This window comes from Furipterus horrens, unplaced genomic scaffold (genome assembly GCF_987537825.1).
Source record: "Furipterus horrens unplaced genomic scaffold, mFurHor1.1.pri manual_scaffold_5, whole genome shotgun sequence".
NCBI lineage: Eukaryota > Metazoa > Chordata > Mammalia > Chiroptera > Furipteridae > Furipterus > Furipterus horrens.
The window spans coordinates 158,729,272-158,752,348 of record NW_028327175.1 but is presented as its reverse complement, the minus strand read 5'-3'; the positions used below and the strand labels follow the sequence as shown (position 1 = coordinate 158,752,348).

The 23,077-nt window shown below is 37.6% G+C and overlaps 3 protein-coding genes across 9 annotated transcripts in view; 2 read left to right on the top strand and 1 right to left on the bottom strand.

Moving 5' to 3' along the window:
* Positions 1-6,908, top strand: part of RUFY2 (RUN and FYVE domain containing 2) — a 34,485-nt gene extending 27,577 nt beyond the window's left edge. For both annotated transcript variants that reach the window (XM_090278109.1, XM_090278110.1), the window contains exons 16-18: positions 3,088-3,136; positions 6,544-6,621; positions 6,722-6,908. In XM_090278109.1, the coding sequence (XP_090134235.1) occupies positions 3,088-3,136; positions 6,544-6,621; positions 6,722-6,865 (271 nt within the window). In that variant the 3' untranslated portion in view covers positions 6,866-6,908. The remainder of the gene's footprint in view (positions 1-3,087; positions 3,137-6,543; positions 6,622-6,721) is intronic.
* A 5,170-nt stretch (positions 6,909-12,078) lies between these two features.
* On the bottom strand, positions 12,079-22,304 carry HNRNPH3 (heterogeneous nuclear ribonucleoprotein H3). Of its 5 annotated transcripts, none has more exons than XM_090278103.1 (10): positions 22,106-22,304; positions 16,978-17,112; positions 16,329-16,467; positions 15,645-15,829; positions 15,126-15,212; positions 14,746-14,861; positions 13,381-13,516; positions 12,657-12,752; positions 12,466-12,558; positions 12,079-12,353 (listed from the first exon to the last, which is right to left on the bottom strand). In XM_090278103.1, exons 2-10 carry the CDS (start codon positions 17,087-17,089, stop codon positions 12,277-12,279), a joined length of 1,041 nt encoding a protein of 346 aa, XP_090134229.1. In that variant the 5' UTR covers positions 17,090-17,112; positions 22,106-22,304; the 3' UTR covers positions 12,079-12,276. The 5 variants fall into 5 exon arrangements, with proteins under 5 accessions (XP_090134229.1, XP_090134227.1, XP_090134226.1 ...); XM_090278101.1 differs by having other exon boundaries at positions 22,125-22,189; XM_090278100.1 differs by lacking the exon at positions 22,106-22,304 and adding an exon at positions 21,251-21,314 and having other exon boundaries at positions 15,663-15,829.
* PBLD (phenazine biosynthesis like protein domain containing) overlaps positions 21,422-23,077 on the top strand; it is a 35,339-nt gene continuing 33,683 nt past the window's right edge. The window contains exon 1 of one of the 2 annotated variants that reach the window (XM_090278106.1): positions 21,422-21,577. The gene's annotated coding sequence lies outside the window, so the exon portion shown is untranslated. Of the gene's footprint in view, positions 21,578-22,442; positions 22,548-23,077 lie in introns of those variants that run through there. The other variant, XM_090278108.1, reaches the window with a different exon arrangement.

The window sequence follows — 23,077 nt, the reverse complement described above, 5'->3', positions numbered from 1 at the left end:
GGAATTGAACCTGCGACCTTCTGTTTTGTGGGATGACACCCAACCCACTGAGCCACACCAGTCAGGGCTCAGACTGTACCAGTTTATCAGCTGAAATACTTCCTCGTCCTCCTCCTACTCCTATATGTTATCAGATTGAAATTAAGTAAAAACAACTTTTTCCCTAATACACAGGATGCTGAATATCTCTTAATTTTTTTGATGATGAGGGCCTGAGGTTAGGTCAATACTTTTTAACCTTTGCTCCTAATTTACCAGAATTGGCTTTAGGCTTATGTAGACCTATGGGTATTATTTGGAATAATAATGTAGAATAATATGGAACATTTAATTTTGTTAAAAGGGAAAATTAATAATTCAGAAAGAACAGTTTTTAAACTTATTCAAGATATGCATTTTTAAGTTATCACTAAATTTAAAAGTTAGTATTCATTAATGTCACTCATAGGAATTAGTATCCTTCTTCCATTCACCAACTGTGTGACTTAGGGTCATTTATTTAACCTTTTTAAGTCCATTTCTCTATTTGAAAATTAGAGTTATAAAATTCCTGCAGTTCTTTATCTAATTAACTGAGACTAAGTATGTGAAAGCACCTAGCACAGTGCCTTTTCCACATAGTACACAGCATATCATTTTTTTTCTCTGTAAGATGAGTAGGTTGAATCTGAAAATTACTCTCCTGTGCTTACATTCTGAACCTGGGATTTTAAATGTAAATGATTAATTTTAATTAGAAAAATATTTTTAACAATGTAGTATTGACTCTTGGTTTCTTATTAAAGGATCCTTATCAAGAGAATTTTGACAGAATTTTTAAAGGTTTTAAATGTTTTTCTTCTAAATGAATTGTAATTTTAGTAGACTATCCGATTTAGGATTAAATAAATGAAATAAACTTCAACTATTCATATTTGAAGAAAACATGGAGCATACAAAATATTAGGATGGAATATTCAAGGAAGAGAATCTAAAGTAACTAACATATCTGTGTTATAATGACTGATAGTTTTAAAATACATTAAGTATGATAACCAGCTTCTCCCTTATCCTCACAAAGGCTTAAATTCCAACAAGAATAATTTTTAGTTTAGAGAAAGAAATTACCAGGACTCTTCTAAATATAGTATGTTGTGAATACTCTTCTTTATGTATAAGTAAACTTTTATAGTTATTTTCCTCAATAGCAGGGCTTTCAGGATTACCAGAGGCTTGATTGTATCACAGTTATTATATTCTTGTGTTTTCTTTTGATACTCCTCTATGCTATTTTAATGCCATGTTCAAATATTTTCACACACTTAAATACATGTTTCTAAATAAAAGTTAATTAAAATAAATAATATATATATCTGTTCCCTCCCTGTCTAGGCCAAGGAGGAGGTGTTCTTGTACTTGAAACTGTAACTGAAAGCCCCTTTCTTTAATTTTAGCAGTTCATATCGGAGGTGCGGGGGGCAAGGTTTTTAGATTCCATATTTGTTAATAAAGGTATTTTTAAAATTGATTTGAGAGACAGACAGAGAGAAACATTGATTGGTTGCTTCCTGTATGTGCCCTGACTGGGGGGTTGAACCCGCAACATTTTGATGTATAGGATGATTCTTCAACCAGCTGAGCCACTCGAGTAGGGCATGAGTAAAGATATTTTAACCAGTAATATATTAACACCAGTAAATTTTTGTGAAGTATTTCTGTAGTGAATGCCATTTAGCTACTTTAATTCCATATTTAACTTTTCTATACAGCATAATTACTTTTTTGGACATAATTACCACCAGCATCAATGTTCTTTGGGCACATTTTGCAGATATGAATTCAGCCAAGAAAATGATTATTCTGTTGATATTTTTACACTTTTTAATTTTACATTAATTATTACCAATGTAAGTTCAGTATGAGCCATATAAAAGACTAACACTCTTTATGTCTTAGAACAAAGAGCATTTGTAGGGTGAAGCAAGTCCCTAGTCTTCTGCTTCAGTTGCAGAGGCTTTAAGTATTTTATGTACCTTTTGATCCAGTAATTTTATTTCTAAGTTGTTCTAAGAATAATAGTACAAATGTGTTGGTCATTCCAATTTTAATGAGTGATTTTCGTGGCAAAAATTTTGAAACAAGTTGAAAGTTCAACAATAGATAATTATATAAATTACTTTATATTCTTTTTCATGGTATACTTGTAACCATTTAATATAATGATGTGGTAGATACTTAGTAAGAAGTCAGTAGCTCTGAGTCTTTCAGGATATATTGTTAAGTGAAAAGAGTTGGTTGTGGAAAACTGTCAATAGTGATTCCATTTAAAATACACACACAACCATCAACATGTAGAGATTATCATTTCTGGGAAGTGGGATCACAGCTAATTAAATACTGCTATTTATAATCTGCATGTTCATTAACATTTATTTTCAGAAGAAAAAGCATTATATAAAACTGAAACTCATAGACACAGACAACAGTATGGTGGTTACCAGAGAGAAGGGGGTGAGGAGGTAGTAAGGAGTGAAGGGGGCCAAATATGTGGTGATGGCAGATGGTTTGACTTTGGGTGGTGGGGACACAATGCAATATACAGATCATGTATCATAGACATGTACACCTGAAACTTACAGGATCTTATTAACCAATGTCACCCCAATAAATTAAAGTATTACTACTATATCTTCCTTAATTTTTCCACTATTTTGCATCTGCTAGACAAATAATGTGCATGATGGTAGCATGTTGCCTTTGGGGTCACATTAGACCAAGGTTTGAATCCTGGCTTCCCCAGTTACCACCTCTGTGACCTGTTACAAGTGACTTAACGTCATCAGAACTCATTTTCTTCATCTTTAAAATAGATTTTTTTGAAGATTAAATGAGGTTATGTATGCAAAGGTTATAGCATAATGTCTGGCATACTGTAAGCCAATAAATTATAGCTATTACTATTATCATCATAGCCACATGAAAATGCCAATTCTTTAAAAAGCAATTTTAAGATTTACTGTGTAAAAGCAATACCTTTCTAATGACTTACTAGATGCTCTATATTTAAATATATGTACTGAAATTTGGACCTATTTTTAATCTTTTTAGATCAAAACTTAAAATAGAAGATATAAAAGAAGCCAACAAAGCATTGCAGGTGAGTAGAAGGTGTTTTCCTCAAGTAGAAAAGTACAGATATATGTGAAACTCTTCAATAGAAGGTAAAGCCTTATACAAATCTTAAGTACTATCATTACTGAATCCCAGGATTTATAGAGGCAGAAATACTGAATGGGGGACCCTGGGTGATGCGGATCCAGTTCACTCCGTCCACCCTCCTGTAAAGTGTGGCATGATGAGTGAAATTACCTTCGAATTGGAGAATCTTTGAGTTCCTATGCCGGTCTATTACTTACTAGTTTCTGACCCTCAGTCAGTCACATATCCTCATTAAGTGGTTCCTCTTCTGGAATGCGCTTACGATTTTGCATAGGATTGCTTTGAATATTGGGAAGGTTAAAATATGTGAAAGTGATTGGTACAATTTATCAGTATGTGGTTCTGAATGTGTCTGGATGCCAGAACCCCTTCTGCAGTATAAGGAGAAAATACAGTCTCTGTGAGTACTTACAGGTGGCTTCCTCCTGCACAAGCTACATTTTGTTTTTTATTTAAGTGTTACAGGAGAATAAAGTCAAATAGTGCTAGAAACATTTAAATAATGGTAGCAGTCTCTTGTTCTTCATCCTCTTGTCCCTTATCCACCCTAGTTCCTGCCACCTGAAGGGAGCTACTTTCAATTCTTTTGTTTCTTTGGACATTAATCCCCCTACTTATAAATAATATGCAGTATATACTGTTTGCTCTTAATTTATTTAAGACATATTTTAGACCTATCTATTGCTTGGTTAATGTGCTGGATGAGGAGTTTTGCTCGTTCTCACTCTGGTGTGTCTTCTCTTTACTGTCCTCCCAGTAAATTAAGTAAAAATTTTTGTGGAATTCATTTAATGGATATCCTTTATTATGACTATGTATGTATTGTTCTTTGCTGGGCCAAGTAATGTACAGTATTCCCTCACTTATTGCAGGTATTACATTCTAGACCCCCCCGCAATAGGTGAAAATCCACAGAGTAGGAACCTTATATTTTAGTATTTATATATATTTTAAGGCTTTTTAAACCCTTCCCACACACTTATAAACCATTCCCAGTCCCTTATTAACCTTCTCCCACTCCCTTATTAACCTTTTCCACACTTTTATAAACACTACTTATGTTCTTAAACATAGTCTACGCTCTTAAACCTACGTAACTTTACATATTCAGTACCGCAAAATCTCGTGATATAGCGAAAAATCCATATTTTAAAAAATCCTGCGATACATTGAGGCCGCAATAAGCGAACCACGAGAGAGGGACTACTGTATTGTAATTATATTTTAACTACTTTTATTTCCTCTAGAGTTGTCTTTTTTTAATTTTAGTTGTGCTTGAACATCGTTTTCTTAATCTCTACAAAAATGTTTTGTATATTTTATTGATTGTGCTGTTAGTTGTCCCAATTTCTCTTCCCTTTGCTCCCCTCCACCCATCAGCTCCATCTCCCTCTAGCAGTCCCACCCCCCTTAGTTCATGACCATGGGTTGTGCATATAAGTTCACTGGCTTTACCCTTTCCTGTACTGTTCTTAACTTCTCCCCGTCTATTCTGCACCCTCCTACTATGCTTCTTAGTCCCTGCACTGTTCCCCTCTTTTCCCCCTACTCCCCCCCAGCTGACATCCCTCCACATGCTCCTCATACCTATGATTTTGTTCCCACTCTGGTTGTCTGCTTAGTTTTTGTTTTTATTAGATTCTCTTGTTCATTGTTGTGATTTTGTTGTCATTTTAATGTTCATAGTTTTGATCTTTTTCTTAAATAAGCCTCTTTAACATTTAATATAATAAGGGTTTGGTGGTTATGAGCTCCTTTAGTTTTACCTTATCTGGGAAGCACTTTATCTGCCCTTCCATTCTAAATGATAGCCTTGCTGGATAGAATAATCTTGGTTGTAGGTCCTTGCTTTTCATCACTTTGATTACTTCTTGCCAGTCCCTTCTTGCCTAATGATGCTGCTTGGAAATCTGCTTCACATCAGGTTCCCCATCTCTTAAGGCAGAGTTGGGCAGGAAGCAATGCTGCTTCCAATAGGTTGCTTTGGGGCATCTGGCAAGTCACTTCCCTTTTATGGCATTGAAGTTGGACTGGATTACTTTTTTTTAAAGATTTTATTTATTTTTAGAGGGGAAGGGAGGGAGAAAGAAAGGGAGACAATATGTGGTTGCGTCTTGTGCGCCCCCAACTGGGGACCTGGTTTGCTCCCCAGGCATGTGCCCTGACTGGGAATCCAACCAGCGAGCATTTGGTTGGCAGGCCAGCACTCAATCCACTGAGCCACACCAGCTAGGGAAATTAATGGTCATGCAAAACTGAATTTAATGTGAAGTCTTAACTCAAATATCCTATTTCCAAATTCTCTTCAAGTTTTATGGAATTATATATACTTATATATATAATATATATATCGTCGGCAGCCGTCCGTCTCGAGAGACGATGGTGTAGCTTCTTAAGAGTCTATCTGCACCGCCGAGAATGGCTGTGCAGTCCGACTCGGGAGTGACACGGTATCTGTCTCCTCCCGTGTTGAATCGACATCTTGCGATGACGCTGGAGTGTCCTCTCCAGTGAAGCTGAAGCTACAGAGCCTGGGCAGGGTGATATGGAGGGTCTGCTGTTGCCCATGCAGCAGACCCCCCCTCTCTTCGCAGCTGAAGGACCCAAGGGAAAGACGGAGTCAATACAGCTTGGTTTCAGGTGCGCCGCAGGAGTTGCTGGTGTTGACTACAACGTCAAACCGCCTTAGGGACTCCGGCTCCGGATTTTCTGTCGGGGTTTACTCCCTTAGCCTTTCCCCTGAAGAGGTATGCCGCAAGGCAGCGGAGGTTTTTTGGAATCAGAGTTTTCCTTCTCTGATGTGCCCTGACTGGAAGATCGAACCAGCGATACTTAGCTCGCAGGCCGACGCTCAATCCACTGAGCCAAACCAGCCAGATAATATATATATATAATTATATATAAAGTATATATAATGCCAAATTCAAATGCATTTCACAGTGAATATTTATCCTTAAGTGTTGCTGAACTAGGTAATCTTTAAAAGGTTCTTTCCTTAAAGAAAACTCCCATCAGTAATAGATTTTATTTTTAAAAAACATTTTATCATGTAACTATTCAAACATATATAATTGTAGAGTAAAACAAAGCATTACCTAGTTTCAGTATTTACCAATTATGGTCAATCTTGTTATGTTCAACCCCCATGCCTTCTCCCTACTGATTATTTTGAAGCAAAGTTCACACATTTAATCTACAACTATTTCAGTAATTTCTCTCAAAGAAAAAGGACTCATTTTTTATTCACCTGTATACATTCCTGTAAAATGTTTTCGGTGCTGTGTGTTTTTATATGTAATTTTTAATGTTACCAATTTGAGCATTAATACTCACTCTCCTTACTAGGGACTGGTATGGTTGAAAGACAAAGAAGCAACACATTGTAAGCTTTGTGAAAAGGAATTCTCACTCTCTAAGAGAAAGGTAAAGGAAGTAGAAAGTGAGTCCAAAAGTTTTGGTGTAAATATGGCTTTTAATTTTACTCATAATTTTTTTCTTTTCTTTTTCTTCTTCAAATGAATAGCACCACTGTAGAAACTGTGGAGAAATTTTCTGTAATGCTTGCTCTGACAACGAACTGCCTTTGCCGTCTTCACCAAAGCCTGTACGGGTTTGTGATTCCTGTCATGCATTGCTGATTCAGAGATGCTCATCTAATTTGCCATAAGACTCCAGAACTAAATCTTTGTATGAAAGTACCTGTGATGAATGTTATGTATGAACACGTGCACATTTTCAGACAGCCCTTCTGAAGCAGCATTCAGACAGTATTAGTACCAGTTTTATGTTTCACATTTCAATTCATGGGAATTAAGTTGTATAACTTGATATTTCCTTTTCACTGTTATTCAAAAAGAATTTTCAACAGGGGATGCTTTAAGAATTTTAACCTAATTCTGAATTCATGTAACGATCACGTAACTCTTAATGACATTGAAAGGCCAGATAGCATAACACACATCTGCCTTATTTTATAAAGGCCTTCTTAAAAATAGGGCTTCAGATTGTTTTATTCTCCAGTGTCGAGTTTGTATTTGATGGTGCCTATAGTTTTCTTAATGCACTTTAAAGCTTCGTGGGTCTCAGAGAAAGACTGGAAATGTGTAGAACTTTTTACAAGTGTTAATATTCCAATACAACAGATATTCCAGCAGCTTGGTAAGATGTCATCTATATTTATTTGGCCTTTTCTCCCTCCCTTCTTTTGCCCACTTTGCATTAGAGAAGGCCAGCATTTTATCCTGTAAAATTTCTTTTGGTCTTCCTTCTCTTTAAAATCTATGTTGTAGTTGCTACCCTCCTGATGCAGAGGGTTAAAGAGGTTGCCTCAACCTTTTCCTTATTTTGAAAGGATGTTAAACCGTCATCCTTTTACCTTCGGTTGCTACTTGCAGATCTTTCAATAACTTTTCAGCATTACATTGCAGTAGTCTGCTACTGCAGTATATAGGGTAAAAAATTCACTATAAATTGAGCACCTCTAAGCCAGGGTCAGTTAGCAGATGAAGATATGGCCAGCCCTGCCATGAAATACATACTTTAACCATTTCAAGCATGAGATTGAATAAACACTAACCTTGTTAAAACTGCTTTTTACCATACCAAGAATTTAATCTGTAAAAAGCAAGTTACCTTTGTACACAGTCATGTGAATGACATCACTACTAGGGACCCTTCCTTTTTTTAAAATTAGTTGAATATCAGCCATGCACTTTTAAGCCTGTGAACCTTTCAAACAATGTCATATTAGGATAACCTTACATTACTCCTAAGAGCATATTTAGTGAATTTAATCATGGCTAGCCCCCTACCCCCTATGATGGTTACTTATTCTGCAGGATCCTTTCTTCATTAAGCTTAAAAATTATTTTTCTAAATTGCCAATGTATGAAGCTAATATTTTACTCCAAGATTTCTCCATAATCAAGTTTGAGCTCTTCAGTTAGAATTGAGATTTTTAGGTGGTCTTTCTTGGTCTGACAGAAATGTCCTCAAGAGATAAATTATATTCTTGAATACTGTTTTGTATTGATAGGATGGATTAACATTTTTATGATTGCTGAAAATGAAAATAAGCAAAAAGGAAAAATTTCAAATACTAGGCGTTTTTTATTAGTGCTTAGGACAGATTTTAAAATGTGATTCCTGCTTAAATTCCAAAGCTGTTAAACCATGAATTTTAGTCCCCTCTTTAAATTATTTCCCGTTTAAGTCATGTATCACCATTGATTTTGAGATTTTTGTTAAGCTTTTATCACAGCAATACAACTTGCTTCATTTAGTTTGGCTCTTTTATAAAAACCATTTCTACTAATTTTGAATTTTGTTACATTGATTTTGTATTGTAGTTGTGAACCTCCACGTTTACTTTTCAAGCAAGATCTGTACTCACAGAAAATATTTATCTTAATAAATTTCATGTACCATTCCCTCATCTAGCTAGTACTACCAGTAATGCTATCATGGTGCCAAGGAATTGTGATTGTAATTCTTCTACCCTGTAATGTTTTAAAATAAAATGTGAATTTTTAAACTAAATGAAAGATGTGGAAAAGTAGCCTGCCTTAGAAAGGCAACTTTCATTGATAACATTTTATATTTTTACTGCTTAAAGATTTTAATAGAGGACCTCGGTCAAGACGGAGATGTAGACAGACATGCTATGCCTCCTTGTGCAACCAGAGATAATTACAACTGTTTCTCAAAACAAGTAACAACTGCAACTGCCAGAAAATTGAGCTGTATGGAGTCTGACAGCCAAGGATTTAAAGCCACATACATCCAGGTGGATGGGAGGGGGAGTCAGAGACTGGCAGTGGTGCAGATGAGCCATGCTGTGTGTGGTGTAGAGAAGTGGCAGCGGCCTAATGGGCAGTCCCACATTCATGTGTTGTGGATAAAAATAGGGATACCTTGGAATAAAGCGATCCCAGCCCCAGGGTTCTAGTGTTGGGAAGATAATTCCCCTTAATTTGTGGCTGTGAAAGCCAGTGGGAGTTGGGGCAGCTGCAACTGCCAGATTTTCAGGAGTTGATTTAAAGGGACCACAAAGACTTAAAACGTCCGCAAACCTATCCACTCTGGGATTCACCAGGGTAAGAGGCCAGGCAAACCTCCAGAAGCCAGGTAGCAGCCTTGTCCCCCTCTAATCCCTGCCCAACAGCCACAAAGCCTGTGATACCTGGGTGATCACCTAAGGCTCTGCCCCACACCATTTACAGGTGCCTTTTTCAGGGAGTCAAAGCAGCTCTACCTAATACACAGAAGCAAACGCAGGGAGGCTGCCAAATTGAGACAAAGAAATATGGTCCAAATGAAAGAGCAGAATAAAACCCCAGAAAAAGAACTAAATGAAACAGAGATAACCAACCTATCAGATGCAGAGTTCAAAACACTGGTGATCAAGATGCTCAAAAACTCACCGAGTACAGCAAAAAAAGTTAAAGGAAAAAATGAAGGTTGCACTAAATGAAATAAGTCTACAGGGAACCAACAGTGGAGGGAAGGAAGCAGAGAATCAAACCAACGATTTGGAACACAAGAAGAAAAAAAGCATTCAATCAACAGCACTAAGAAAAAAGAATTTAAAAAAAAGGATAGGCTTAGGGACCTCTAGGACTTTAAACATACCAACATTCGAAACATAGGGATGCCTGGAGAAAAGAGAGCAAGAAATTGAAAACTTAATTGAAAAAATAATGAAAGAAAACTTCCCTAATTTGGCAAAGGAAATAAGACATAGAAGTCCAGGAAGCAGAATCCCAAACAAGCTAGACCCAAAGAGGACCACACCAAGACACATCATTAAAATGCCAAAGGTTAAAGATACAGAGAGAATCTTAAAAGCAAGAGAAGAGGGTTATCTACAAAGGAGTTCCCATAAGACTTGTCAGCTGATTTATCAAAAGAAATTTTGCAGTCAAGAAGGGACTTCGCAAGCAGTATTCAAAGTGATGAAAAACAAGGACCTACAACCAAGATTACTCTATCCAGCAAAGCTATCATTTAGAATGGAAGGGCAGATCAAGTGCTTCCCAGACAAGGTCAAGCTGAAGGAGTTCATCATTAAGCCAATATTACATGAAATGTTTAAAGCGCTTAAGAAAAAAATATCAAAACTATGAACACTAAAAAGGAAACAAATTCACAACTATCAACCATTTAATCTAAAAAGAAAAAAAAAAAAAAAGCAAACTTAAGCAAACCACGAGAACAGGAACAGAATCACAGAGATCATTTGGAAGGTTACTAGATGAAGGGGGAAGGGGGAAATGGGAGAAAAGGGGCAGGGATTAACAAGCATAATTGATAGGTAAAAAGTAGACAGGGGGAATGTCAAAAATAATATAGGAAATGGAAGCCAAAGAACTTATATGCACAACCCTTGGACATGAACTAAGGAGGAGGGATTGTAGGAGACAGGAGATACTGGGTTGAGGGCGGGAAAGGGGGAAAAATTGGGACAACTATAATAGCAGTAAATAATGTATTTAAAAGATTTTAATAGAGTATGCCTGGGAAAATAAAAACATGTGACTTCTAAAAAAATGTAATTGGGCCTTGGGCAGTATGGCTCAGCTGGTAGAAGAATTATCCCATAGACCAAAAAGGTCATGGGTTTGATTCCAGGTCAGGACATGTATGAGAAGACACCCAATTGATATTTTTCCTTCTACCCCCTTCTCTTTCTCTAAAAAAGAAATGAAAATATGTCCTTGGGTGAGAATTAAAACAAAAAACCAAGTGGTATAAATGGGTAGTTAAGGGAGTAAGTATAGGTATTACGAGTTACCATTGCTTTAGCTGTTAAGACTCCACCGAGGCTATCACAGTTATCTTCTCTAAGGCAGAGATCACTCTTTAGGAGTCACTTTGTCTATCTTCCATTAAGACACATGTAGTACCTTCAATTTATAATCAGAAAATGACACAAAGCATTCTAGGACAGACGCCACACTATTATCTCCCACACTGATATTTATTACATTAACATTGCTAGCAGAAACAAGTAACAAGTTCAATAACTGAATTCACATTAACAGGTTTCATTTTGATCCATTAGCCAATTTGGAAAAAAGCCATATTGATCAAAAGGATTAAAAGTAAAAAAGCACCTTTTTCCTTGCTACATAGTTTTTTGTTTTTTACACAATGGCTCTAAAACTCCAGATAGCAGATGAAAAATCCAACTGTAGGACTATCATTTTAAATAAGACTACAACATGGACTTCTCTTACATTTTAAAAGGTATTTATAGTTATTTTTTAAAATGCTTTAACGATTGGGCTGAAACTGAAAATACACCTGTGATAATTAAACTCCACAGTAAATACCTTTGTAGTGAATTCTCATGTCACTTTTAGGATCTTAACTTAGTCTAGAACATTTTTAGACTTACAACTGTTAAATTTTTGGAAACATTTTTTGGTACTTCAGTCAAGTACTGAGATTTTATTCTAAAATCTAGGGCTAGAATTAAAAATGCCGAACACTGCCATCCTTGAGTAACCCAATTATGAATATTCAGAAATCCACATACCTCTTATTTAGATGGACATTTCAGAGCTATGCCTGATAAGTGACATTTGAAAAACACTAATATAGAATTAGCAGAACTTATACTCCTGAAACCATCTAAACTCTTTAGGTTTTGTATTTACAGTATTATCCAGGAGAAATTAAGTTTTACTATTTTCCAAGCTCTATTCCAGATGTCTGCTTATTAAGACTTGCAGACTATACAGAGGGGAATCTTGTCCTCTACAGTTATACTGCACTATTTCTTGTAGAGCTAATAACAAAATACATCAACCCAAAGCTTATGAAAGCAGCTTGTCCTTAGAGGAGTAACTAGTATATAAAAAGTATCAACATCAGTGGTTTGAATATAAAAATTTATTTTTAAGTCAAAGTATGCAACAAATAAACCTACAGAAAACAGATTTTCCCATCACAATCTGTTGAAAACACATTCCTTCAGTCATTATAAAGTTCTTAAAATACAAAAGAAATGAAATCTGTAAGAAAGTCTAGTAGACCAGATGCTGTTGTCAGGGCTATTATGTTGGTGGTTATGCTCTAGTACATTCCACGCCATCCACCTCCACTCATGCCACCTTGCCCATAGTAACCTCCACTGCCTCCACCACCACGACCTTAGGGAACAAAGATATTAAGAATTGCTTAGTATGAGGTATCAATGTAGAAGATAGTCTGCATCACATATGGGGACTAACAAACTGAACCAGAGTAACCAAAGACACTTACCATATCCACCCAAGCCATCAGGAGTCCCATATCCTCCACTGTAATTGTTCCCCACTCCCATTCTTCCAACAGATCCATAACCGCCCTGATTATCTTAAAAAAAAAAAAAAAAAAAAAAAAAAAAAAAAAAAAAAACCTTGAGATTGACCGCTAAGTGTCTAACTCCATTTACTTAAAATAACTTTACATACCCATTCCATCTCTGCCGTAGCCTCCCATTCCAGAGCCTCCCATTCCAGATCCACCTCCAGGAGTGGAATTTAAGAAGAGTTCAATGTATCGATGTTCTGGGGGGTGGGGGGGAGAAATACTAGATTAAATTTATCAAAGCATAAAAAGGCTACTGAATATTGACTTAAATGTATGCTTACAAATTCCAAGGGGAGTAATAAAATGAGCACTGAACAAGATTAAACTATTTTTTTCAAATTGTATAACCCTGAACAAATAAGTGTTTGGGGCCTCAGTTTTGTTACCTATAAAGAGGACTGATTCTTTGTTTCAGAACCAGCTGGTATATGTCCTAAAAATAGAACTGAATTAGAATCTTAATAGTATCCAGGAAAACTTTATTAAGTACCAAGTGACTGGTGTGTAGCCAGATTTCGGAATCACTGGTTGAGGTGAAATTTATTGGCTTAAAAACTGGTTTGATGAAATGCAGGAATAACTCACCCAAATTTATCAATGTATAGGTTAAGCAGCAGTACTAATTTGCAAAAGGCATGGGAACTCAGGCAAGTACATGTAACATACCTATTTCCCCCTTTTAATAACTTAAGCTTTAATATGTCAAGTATTAAGAGTGAATTAACACTTCAAGAAAAATTCCCTTAGAAAGCTTTTAAAGGCTGAACATATAAGAAACAAGTTCACACCTAGGAAACAAGACAGCATAGCAAGGCTACTACTTACGCATGTTATTCTTATCTTTAGACATGGCAGCTACTGCATCTTCATGTGTCACAAACTCTACATCTGCTTCTCCTGTTGCTCTGCCATCAGCTCCAATATCAATATGCACTCGTATTGGATTTAGTGGTGAGAAGAACTAAAGAAAAAAAAGAACTTGTTACTTTTCTACTTATATTACTGAAATTACCACATGCCTTTGTTTTTCCTTCTCCATTAAAACAAGCCCTTCTACTGCCCTGTGTTGCAAAACTAATAATTACATCAACTCCAAAGGTACTAGGAATATACGACTATATAGGAAAACAAAGTAATTATTCTCTTCTAAAATAAGGTAGGTGATATTACATTTGAAAAGAAAAATATTTCTAACTCAGAGAATAGTTTATCCTAACCAGATGGAAGTCTCATGCCGTTCTTTTGAGAGGGAGAATAAGAACCATACTCCACTCCCAAGAAAGGTATTTGAAATTGGGTGTATGAGTCAGAATGATGGAGTTTGATAAGCCCACCAACTATATATGGGCAGCTCCCAAAATATATCACTTAGTTCTAATAACAAGTTAACCAGGTTTAAAGGATCTTAAAAGGCCAACTAGTTCCCACTAAGAGCTAAAGCAAAATTTTTCTTTAAAAGCTAGATAGTAAATAAATACTCTTGGCTTTGTAGGTCACTGGGAACAAAAAAATAAGTAAATGAATGTGACTGGATGGCCCATCAGCTGAAGTTTGCAGATTATCTAGCCAATATGAAACCAACCAGTTTCAAATCAACAGTAGCATCTACTTCTATTATTTTCAGCTCATCATACAACCTAGGAAGCCAAACCAACCTACTTAAGAAACTTTTCACTTGTTAACAAATTTAATTTTCAAAACTTCACACAAAGGAAACAATCTCCCAGTCATTACTACTCTATGCTGGTCAAGTAGCTTTTACTAAATTCTTTTTGGGGGGTGGGGTGGAGGATATATAGCTGAAAACCCTCACCCAAGGGTATGCTTACTGATTTGAGAGAGAGGAAGGGAGAGAAAAACATCAGTTGGTTGCCTCCCATACACTCCCCGATTGGGCATTGAACCCACAACCTTCTGGTGTTTGGGACACCGCTCCAATCAGCGGAGTCTCCCAGCCAGGTCTTTCACTAAATTCTGAACAGGACTTTATCAATGTAGCCTTTACTTGTTTGAATCCTACGTAGGTCAGCACTCAATGAACACAAAAATATTCATGAACTACTGAAAATAAATATATTTTCACATTAAAGGGATTCTGATATTAGAACTATAAAGATGAGAACATTAAGAATGCTTCAAAATTTAGATACCAGGATTAGCATTAAGCCATTAATTACTAAAATTACTCACATTAGCAATGTCATTTTCAGTTGCACGAAAAGGCAATCCTCTCATATGTACAAAATGACCACCATGAAAACCTGAACTTGCATCACCAGCTCCACCATAGCCATGCCCTCCCATACCTAAAGAAACATTTCCAGATTATAAACTGATACATGTAGAAAAGCATTTCAACATTTCTTCCCTATACACATCTTTTCCTATTCACACCATTTTGACAACACCAAGAGATCTAACTTACAGTGCTAATCATCAAATGGAGAATTTACCACTACAGACGAATACACTAAAATATCCCCAAGCTGACTTTACACCTATATTACAACTAAGTAAGGCAAATACCAAAATTCACCTAAAAATGAGTATGTTTTTAATGTTTATTTTACCTCTTCCATCTCTCATTCTGTCATCAAAGCCATCATTTCCATAGCCATAATTATTATAGCCACCATAGTCATCAAAACCTCCATAACCTGTGTAATTTGAGAAATACATAAATACACTTTAAAGAGATAAGTTTTTAATGTAATTTACACAAGCATACTTTGTCATAAGCAATTTGGTTAAATTACAAGTTTGTAACTCCCCACATGTGAAAAATGCAGTTAACACTTGGTAGAAATTAAAAATTTCAAAAGGATATAGACATCAAAATCAATTTTCGCCCCGATATCAAACAAAATGTCAAAACACACCGACACCTTTATTTTAATTTCTGTATGTTATCTAGGGGCCAATATGTGCATCAATCAAGTCCCACAGCTGGCCATGGGAATTCATATTTTCATGAACAGGTTTTAAAACCTAGTAGGTACTGAAATTACTGCCATTTCTGTATTTCTTGACAAAGTGTCAGGAACATTAAGAAAATGACAACAGAACCTTTGTTCATTAGATACACATACCACCATCATATCCATCACCTCCTCGTCGCATTCTGTCATACATACTTCCACGCCCAGCTCCATAATAACCCCCTCTTCCTCCTATTGGTCTATCATATGGTCCTGGTCGCTGGCCCAGCAATCTTCTCGGTGGATCATAAAATCCTTTGATTTCACTCCTGCTACTTCTGAAGATCTCAATATACCTATTTAAAAATGGTTTAAGGTACAGGTTTCAGCTTAAATGTATTAAAGAGTAAGATATTGGGCAAAATACAGTAAGTTTTTCAATATCTAGATACATAACCCAATTTAAATTGCCTAAATACACCATAAAATTAACATTTTTACACCTCTAAATTTAAATAATATTTTAAGTTTTACAAAGATAAATCAGTCATTTGAAAGTATGTATTTTAGCTTGTTTCTTTAAGTACATGATAGTTGTTTATAGAGAAAATAGTTGCATTATACAAAAACATTTATCAACAACATCCTACAGAGAAATGGAAACAATCTAATTTTAAGCAAACTATTAGTATTAATTCCCCACCCAAATCTGTAGTTTCCAAGTTAAATTTAGGTAATTATCAATTCTTTTAACACTACCCCAGAAAAATGTTACTGTTACCCCCCCATTTAAGCAAGTGACCCACAACCCCCAAAAATAAAAATTTAACACCATCCCAAACTCTCCATCCCCACCTGTGCCCTATTCTTTCCTTGTGTTTCCCCAGAGCATTTTCTGCTATCTCCTTTGAAGCAAACTGCACGAAGGCCTCCCCTGTGCTTCTCCCCTGGTAGTCCATCGTCAATGTTATCCCATTTGGCACGATTTCCAACCCTTTAACCCAAGGACAAATAACCCCATCAAGGGGAACAGTGTTAAAGGCTGAAACATTCCCATCTGAATCAAATATTTAAAACAAGTCTAAACAAAACAAACAAAAAGCGCTTAGTTCCCCATCACCCCATAATACAAATGGAAGATTTTTTTCAAATATTGGATTACATGTTTTTTGCGACCAGTGTCTTTTAAAATTATACTCTAAAAGCCCACCTATATTACATAAAAAGGCTCAAATCAAATTAAACTATGTTCCATATGCTAATTCATGGTTCATATCATCTCACATAATTACTCTCAAGTTTATTTCACATTAGTTAGGCTTTACATATTCTACACATTCTGTATGGAATATTTACTGGAACAAATTTTGTAACTTTATACATTAACCAAGATGATATACTCAAATTAAAAAGTCCCCCAAGCAAATGGGTTTTACAAATTAAAAACTCAGTAATATAATATAAAGTTAAACTACTACTAAACTTTGACTAATACTAGAGGTACCTTGAAAGAACTGAACTATTTCCTCTTTGCTGCAACCAAATGGCAATCCACGAAGTCGTACTGTCCCATCACTAGCGTCATTTGGACCATTATGTTTCATAACCCAATCCATCTCAATACCGTTTGATTTAAACACTATAAAAAAATAAACAAGCACATAAAGCAGTCAATCAAAATATACTCTTATCAGAGATATTGAAGAAACACCTCTCAGTGTTGCACAACAGGAAATGTAACATACAGCTCAGTGACTCCAGTGACAATGCTACACAATGTAACAACACAATACCTGTTTTGAGGTAGGCAAAAACATTAAAAAAAAAAAGCCAGTGAAACCTGATCCCTCCCACCAAACTTCTGATGAGCAAATCTATATTGCCCAATTTTAAGAACGCTTACATAATTCTTTAAATCTTCAAACTCTTCCTATTTCTCAATGCTGTCACTTAACATCAACTCTGCTCCTTCCTCATCTCTCAAATTTTCATTCACATTTTTCCAGGTTTTATTATTCATTTGAATAGTTCTGCAAATTCTTTAAAACTTAACCTCTCAAGTCTGCACATAGTACCACCATCCACTCAGAGTAAGGGCCAAAGTTAAAAGCTGATGTTGGAAAAAATGGTATCATAACAGTGTAAATTTATTAGATGCACTATAATTCTGAACATATCAAATTGTTCTTGAAGGGGAAAAATTCATACCTCTATTTTAACTAAAATTGGTTCAAACACTCCCCAAGGGTTAATGACTAAATTAGGCTGAATTTTAAAATGGAGGTAAAAAGGCCTTGTAACAGTGTCAGTGTTTTTGAAGCCACCCATTATGGAAGTTACTGGAGATTATATATTAAAAACCAGTTTACTCACTGCTTTACTTTTAGACACAAATTTTAAAAAATGATAATACATTCATATTCAAAAAGTACTAAAAGACTAAAGTGAGATGCTCTCTTTCCCCTCCAAGATGAACCCATCCACCCTGTTCCCTTCCCAAGACATCAATACTTCCTTTTAATACTCCAGAACACTTTACAAAGGTTAATGCAGAAGTCCTTCAGCTGCAGAAACTTACCAGAGCTTACAAATTTCATTATGCAGCTGTAGGAATCCTACTCACCTGATTATTTCAAAACATTCCCTCACCACCTCCTCCCCTGTAAATAAAACAGTTTGTTCACTTGATTCCTTTACGCTCAGGAATTGTACTTCATATAAACAATATTCACTAATATTTAACTTCACATGACTGAATTATCAGTGCAACTGTTAGGAGCAGCATTTGCAAAGAACAAAATTTTTTCCCTAGAAATTCATGCATTTAAAAAATAAGCTAAATGTAGAAATTTCCAAATGTGGTTATAAACCAAATCATTTCTGCATATGAATCACCTTTAGTACCTGTCCTGTTGTTTTTTTAAACCAAGAATCCTAGGTGCCACTCTAGATAGAGATCCCGAATGTTGAGAATATGTATTTTTATTTGACATTACAACTAATTCTCAGGTACACAAATAACTGGTACGAACTTCTAAAAGAAATGGGTTCTGAATCCCTGGTGTGTCACTCACTGGCTACTTAATTTAAGCAAATTACTTAACTGCCATGTCCAACTATAAAATACAGCAGTGGTGCTTAATACTTTCCTGGACCATTTTAAGAATCACCCAGTGCTTGGTCTGCAGCATGACAACCACCCAGTGGCCATTGTTACTGGATTTAAGGGGCCCTGTAAAACTAATGAAATGTAGCACAAACAAAATAACTGAACCTTAAAGGACAGAAAAGTATTCTGAGTCTTAATAGGAAATGAACAGTGTCACAAGTGTTCATTTTTCCTCAGAAATTGTCTAAAGCAGAGAGAAAAAGAGGGTTTTCTGAAAGGCTTACTTTGATATATGTATTATTAGCTAGATGATTTAAAAATACTGTTCTAGTAGCCCTGAAAATAGGTTCCAAATTGGTTTGGGGAATAAAAAAAAAAAGTTTAGACGTCCCGAGGATCTATCATTTTCTTAAATTAAAAAAAAAAAAGGCACCAACCTAAGAAATAACAGCTGTTTCCTATAAAGGGCATTAAAAAACAGAATAGGGGAAAAGTGGGTATCTAACATCACACACTACTTCATGAAACATTTAAGAAGTTTACAAAGTCACTCTGTTACGAGGCCCTGACCAGGTAGGCTCAGCTGGTTAGAGCATCACCTCAATATGCCAAGGTTGTGGGTTTGATTCCTGGTCAAGGCACATGCAAGAATCAACCAGTGAATGCATAAATAAGTAGAATAACAAAAATCAAGGTCTCCCCCCCTACAGTCAATAAGTAAAAATTAAAAACTAGACATTAATGTGGTGGTTTTTAATGACATTTAGCACATTTTGTCGATGTAAAGATACTATTTTGGGAACAAATTACAAAAAAGGTGAAAATAATTACCTTTACTACAAGAACTTGCAAACTAGTTTTGATTTTCTGACCAGCCTACATCAATGAGATCTATATAAAAACAAATAAAGTACTCTCTCTCTCTCTCTCTAAAAAAAAAAAAAAAAAAAAAAAAAAAAAAAAAGCTAAACACAATTTTAAAACAGGGAGGAGTTAACCAGATTCGAAAGAAGCTCTTAACAGGACAATTCTCCATCCCACATGCAGAGTGCTCAATAAAAAAAAATAAAACACACTTGCCCTGACTGGTGTGGTTCAGTGGGATGGGCATTGTTGATTCCCAGTCAGGGCACAACCCTGGGTTGTGGGCCAGGTCCTGGGTTGGGGGTGTGGGAGAGGCAGTCTCTTGATGTGTGTCTCACACACATATGGTTTCTCTCCCTTCCTCTCTCTAAAAATAAAAATTTTTATTAAAAAGAGCATACTATTATTTCAAAAACCAAAATTTGAGTCTAGAAATCTTCTTACAAAACAAAACCAAGACAAACTCTAAAGGCATACAAAAAGACAATCTGCTTCAGTATCTTAGTAAAGCTGTTTCAGAAACTACCTTAATAGTTTTTTACTAATTGTTCAAGAAAATCCATCTCACCCTTTCTTTGCAACAGCATTATGACTATTCACAATTCTGTTTTAAGATTTCCAAGTGTTAGCACCAATTAAAAATACCAGCAGATGAAATATCAGGGCAACTTTAGTTTTGTAGGAGATTTTAAGTTTGTTAGAAAAAGCATCAAGCAGAGGCCAAATAAAATAAAATTCCTTTATAGCAGAGATGATACTATATGTAAAGGGCTTGACGCCATCAATAAACTTCCTAAATGATAGCCCACTGGTCCTAAAAAAATGAGAATGAACTCTAAATTTTGGCAAAAAAAATTGGTGATATGTTTTAACTAAAATGGAAAATTTTTATTATTCCCCCCCTTCCAATGTGCTTGCTCAATTTTAAATTAAAGAAGATACACCACTTAAGGATTATAAATGAGTTCTTTTCTAGAGCTAAGTCACTATATTCAGCTGCTGTTTACTAATTTGAGGCCACCAAAGAAGAACCCAGTAGTTAATATAAAAGGCAATTACGTGGATTTGCAGATTATGATGCAGATGAGGGCAGAGAAAAAGATTTCTAGGGCAATCCACTGAGGAAAGCTGTTATATATATACTACTTTATAAGTAAACTCCAGCCTTTTAAAGCTGGAAATGTAGATAATAGTAAAGATTTGTATGAATTACTGGAAACTGCTATTCTCAGGCCTTGTTCATCCCTTTCCTACCGCCTTCAGGGAAATTACCTACCCAGTTGTCCTGTGTTCTAAGGACCAAAAATCATCACACCATATGGACTGCGCTTTCAGTTTGTCTTTCTGTTGAGTAGGCCTACGTTTCTGGTCAAAATATTACGATAGTCCTTCGCTAAATAAAATACATGCTTAGCTACAAAAAACAAAAACACAATACAAAAAAACCACCCCAACTGTAAAGTATTTTATACAGTCTAATGCCAAAAGAATCTTCACACAGTAACTCAATTCCCAAACACACATTTTTGCCACCATTGGTTGTCTTAACTTTTCCCCAAATGTAAAACGCCTACTTAAATTCTAACTCAAACTCTACAAAACCACTGCTGAACCACCCACCTGCCCAGTTCAATGAGCTGTATCACAGTTCACTGGGCCCAGACGACCCATTTGAAATATGCCCATTTCACATTCCAATGTGGTAAGTCACCCACTTCTCCGCTTACAAAACAATAACTCCTAAAGTCTTTACATTTAAAATAAGTGTGGGGGGGGGGGAAACCTTTGGAAAATGAGTACGTACTCTTTTCGCAGTTCCAAATCTGGAATATAAGGGCCGGCTAAGCGTCCTTTATTCCTCCCCGGAGACTTTTCGTTTATCTAGCTGCCCTAGAGACCAGAGAGCTAGGGAAGGTACGCCCCTTCCCCCCGCCACCCCGTCCGGCAGCCAAGCCTGGCTTAAAAACCTTAGCCACCGGGCGGCGGAGTTACAAAGGAGGTCCTCTGCCTGCCTCCTTTGTCCTGGATTTGGGAGTTGAGCGCCTTCGTCGCCATTGGCTTTCCAACCCCAGCTCCAGCCTCTCTCATCTTGGGAATCTGCGTCAAGTCACTGGCAGTTCCGCCTGCCCAGGTAGCCCAGCCGAGACTGCGGAGGATGGGAGGTCGCGGAGCGAGGCAAGGCCCAGCCAGCGCCATTTCCATCGGGAGCGCGCCCGTCAGCCCAGAGCTACCCCCACCCCTCCGTCCAGTTGCCGGCCTTTCCCAGCTCGCTTCGTTCCCCACCCCCAACCCCTCCTGGGCACTCTGAACAACCCCCCTCGGTCTTCTACATCAGTTTTCGGAAGCTGAGGGACAAAAAGTAGAAAGAGAGGAACGGCGGGAAGCCGAGGTGGCCGCGCCACTGTGCCCAAAATGGCGGAGGCCGACCCAGCAGGTTAAGGAGAAAAGCTGGATGTACCCCATTTCGGGCCTCGGTTTCATTCACTGCATTTCACATTAGCAAGTTCTCCCCCCGAAATGCCGCCCGCCTTGAAGTGGGAGATCGCCTGGGAGGCGTAGCCCGGCCGCTTCCGAGCGGCGACCTCCACACTTCCCTCCCTACCCCCTCCCACTCTTTCGTCCTCCCGACTCCGCTCACGAAACCACCAGCCCAACCTACCCCCTTTTACTTCAGATACCCTGTCAAACGACAGCAGCGGCGACTCCGGGGCTTGCGGGGTCCGGTCGAGAGGAAGAAGTTGCTCGCCTAGTGCAGTGCTCCCCACAACGGTCCTTCCAACCGTCTCCGGCGGAGGTACCCGCTTAGGGAGCTGCGCAGCAGAGCGAATGGCTTGGGGGGATGGGAGAGAGCTAGCGAGGAGAAGATGGGTGGAACCAGAGCAACGAGAACCGGTCGGCCCCGTTCTCGCGAGACAAGAGAATCGCGGCCTCCTTGGGGCGGGAGACAAGTAGTACTCTTGCGCGCAGGTAGTCTGACTAATTAGTGGTGGAGAAGTGCCCAGGCTGGTTAATTAGAGAAAGAGGCGGAGAGTTCCTTTCTTTTTGCTCACCGTGCAACCATCAGATTCTCAGAGTCCACATTTCTGGCCTCTGTGGGGAGGGTAAGTGGTAATAGTGGTCCTGCCAACGTGTTTTGAAGGAATAGTGGCGTCATAGTTTGGAAAAGTTCTCCGGTACTCTGCTCCACAAAGAACAAATTCCATAAAGCCCCCGCCCTAACCCTAGCGTCACTTGCGTGGAAAAGGCGCCACGTGGTTCTGCCGCCAAACGGAGCATTTTCCTTGTCCACCATGTTTGCATTATGCAGTTAAATATACGCTGAGGAGATTCAGCTGTCCACCAGCCCCAGTTTTGGCCTTTGGGCTGGGGCCTCCTTCCTTTCGCCCTGGTGCCGTCGGCTCGGTTGTCCAAGTGGGCCTCGTCGCGCGGGGTCGGGGGGAAGCGCTTCTTGATTGATTTCCTCCCTACCGCGTTTCCCCTCAAATCGCACCTAGCTGTTTCCCCTCACCTTCGCGTTCCTCTTGCCTTTCATCTCTTGCACTCTGTAACCAGAATGACCGATTAGCCGCTCACGGCCGACTTCGAATTGTTTTCTAAATAGAGCTTTGCATCCTTGAAAATTGCGCGTACA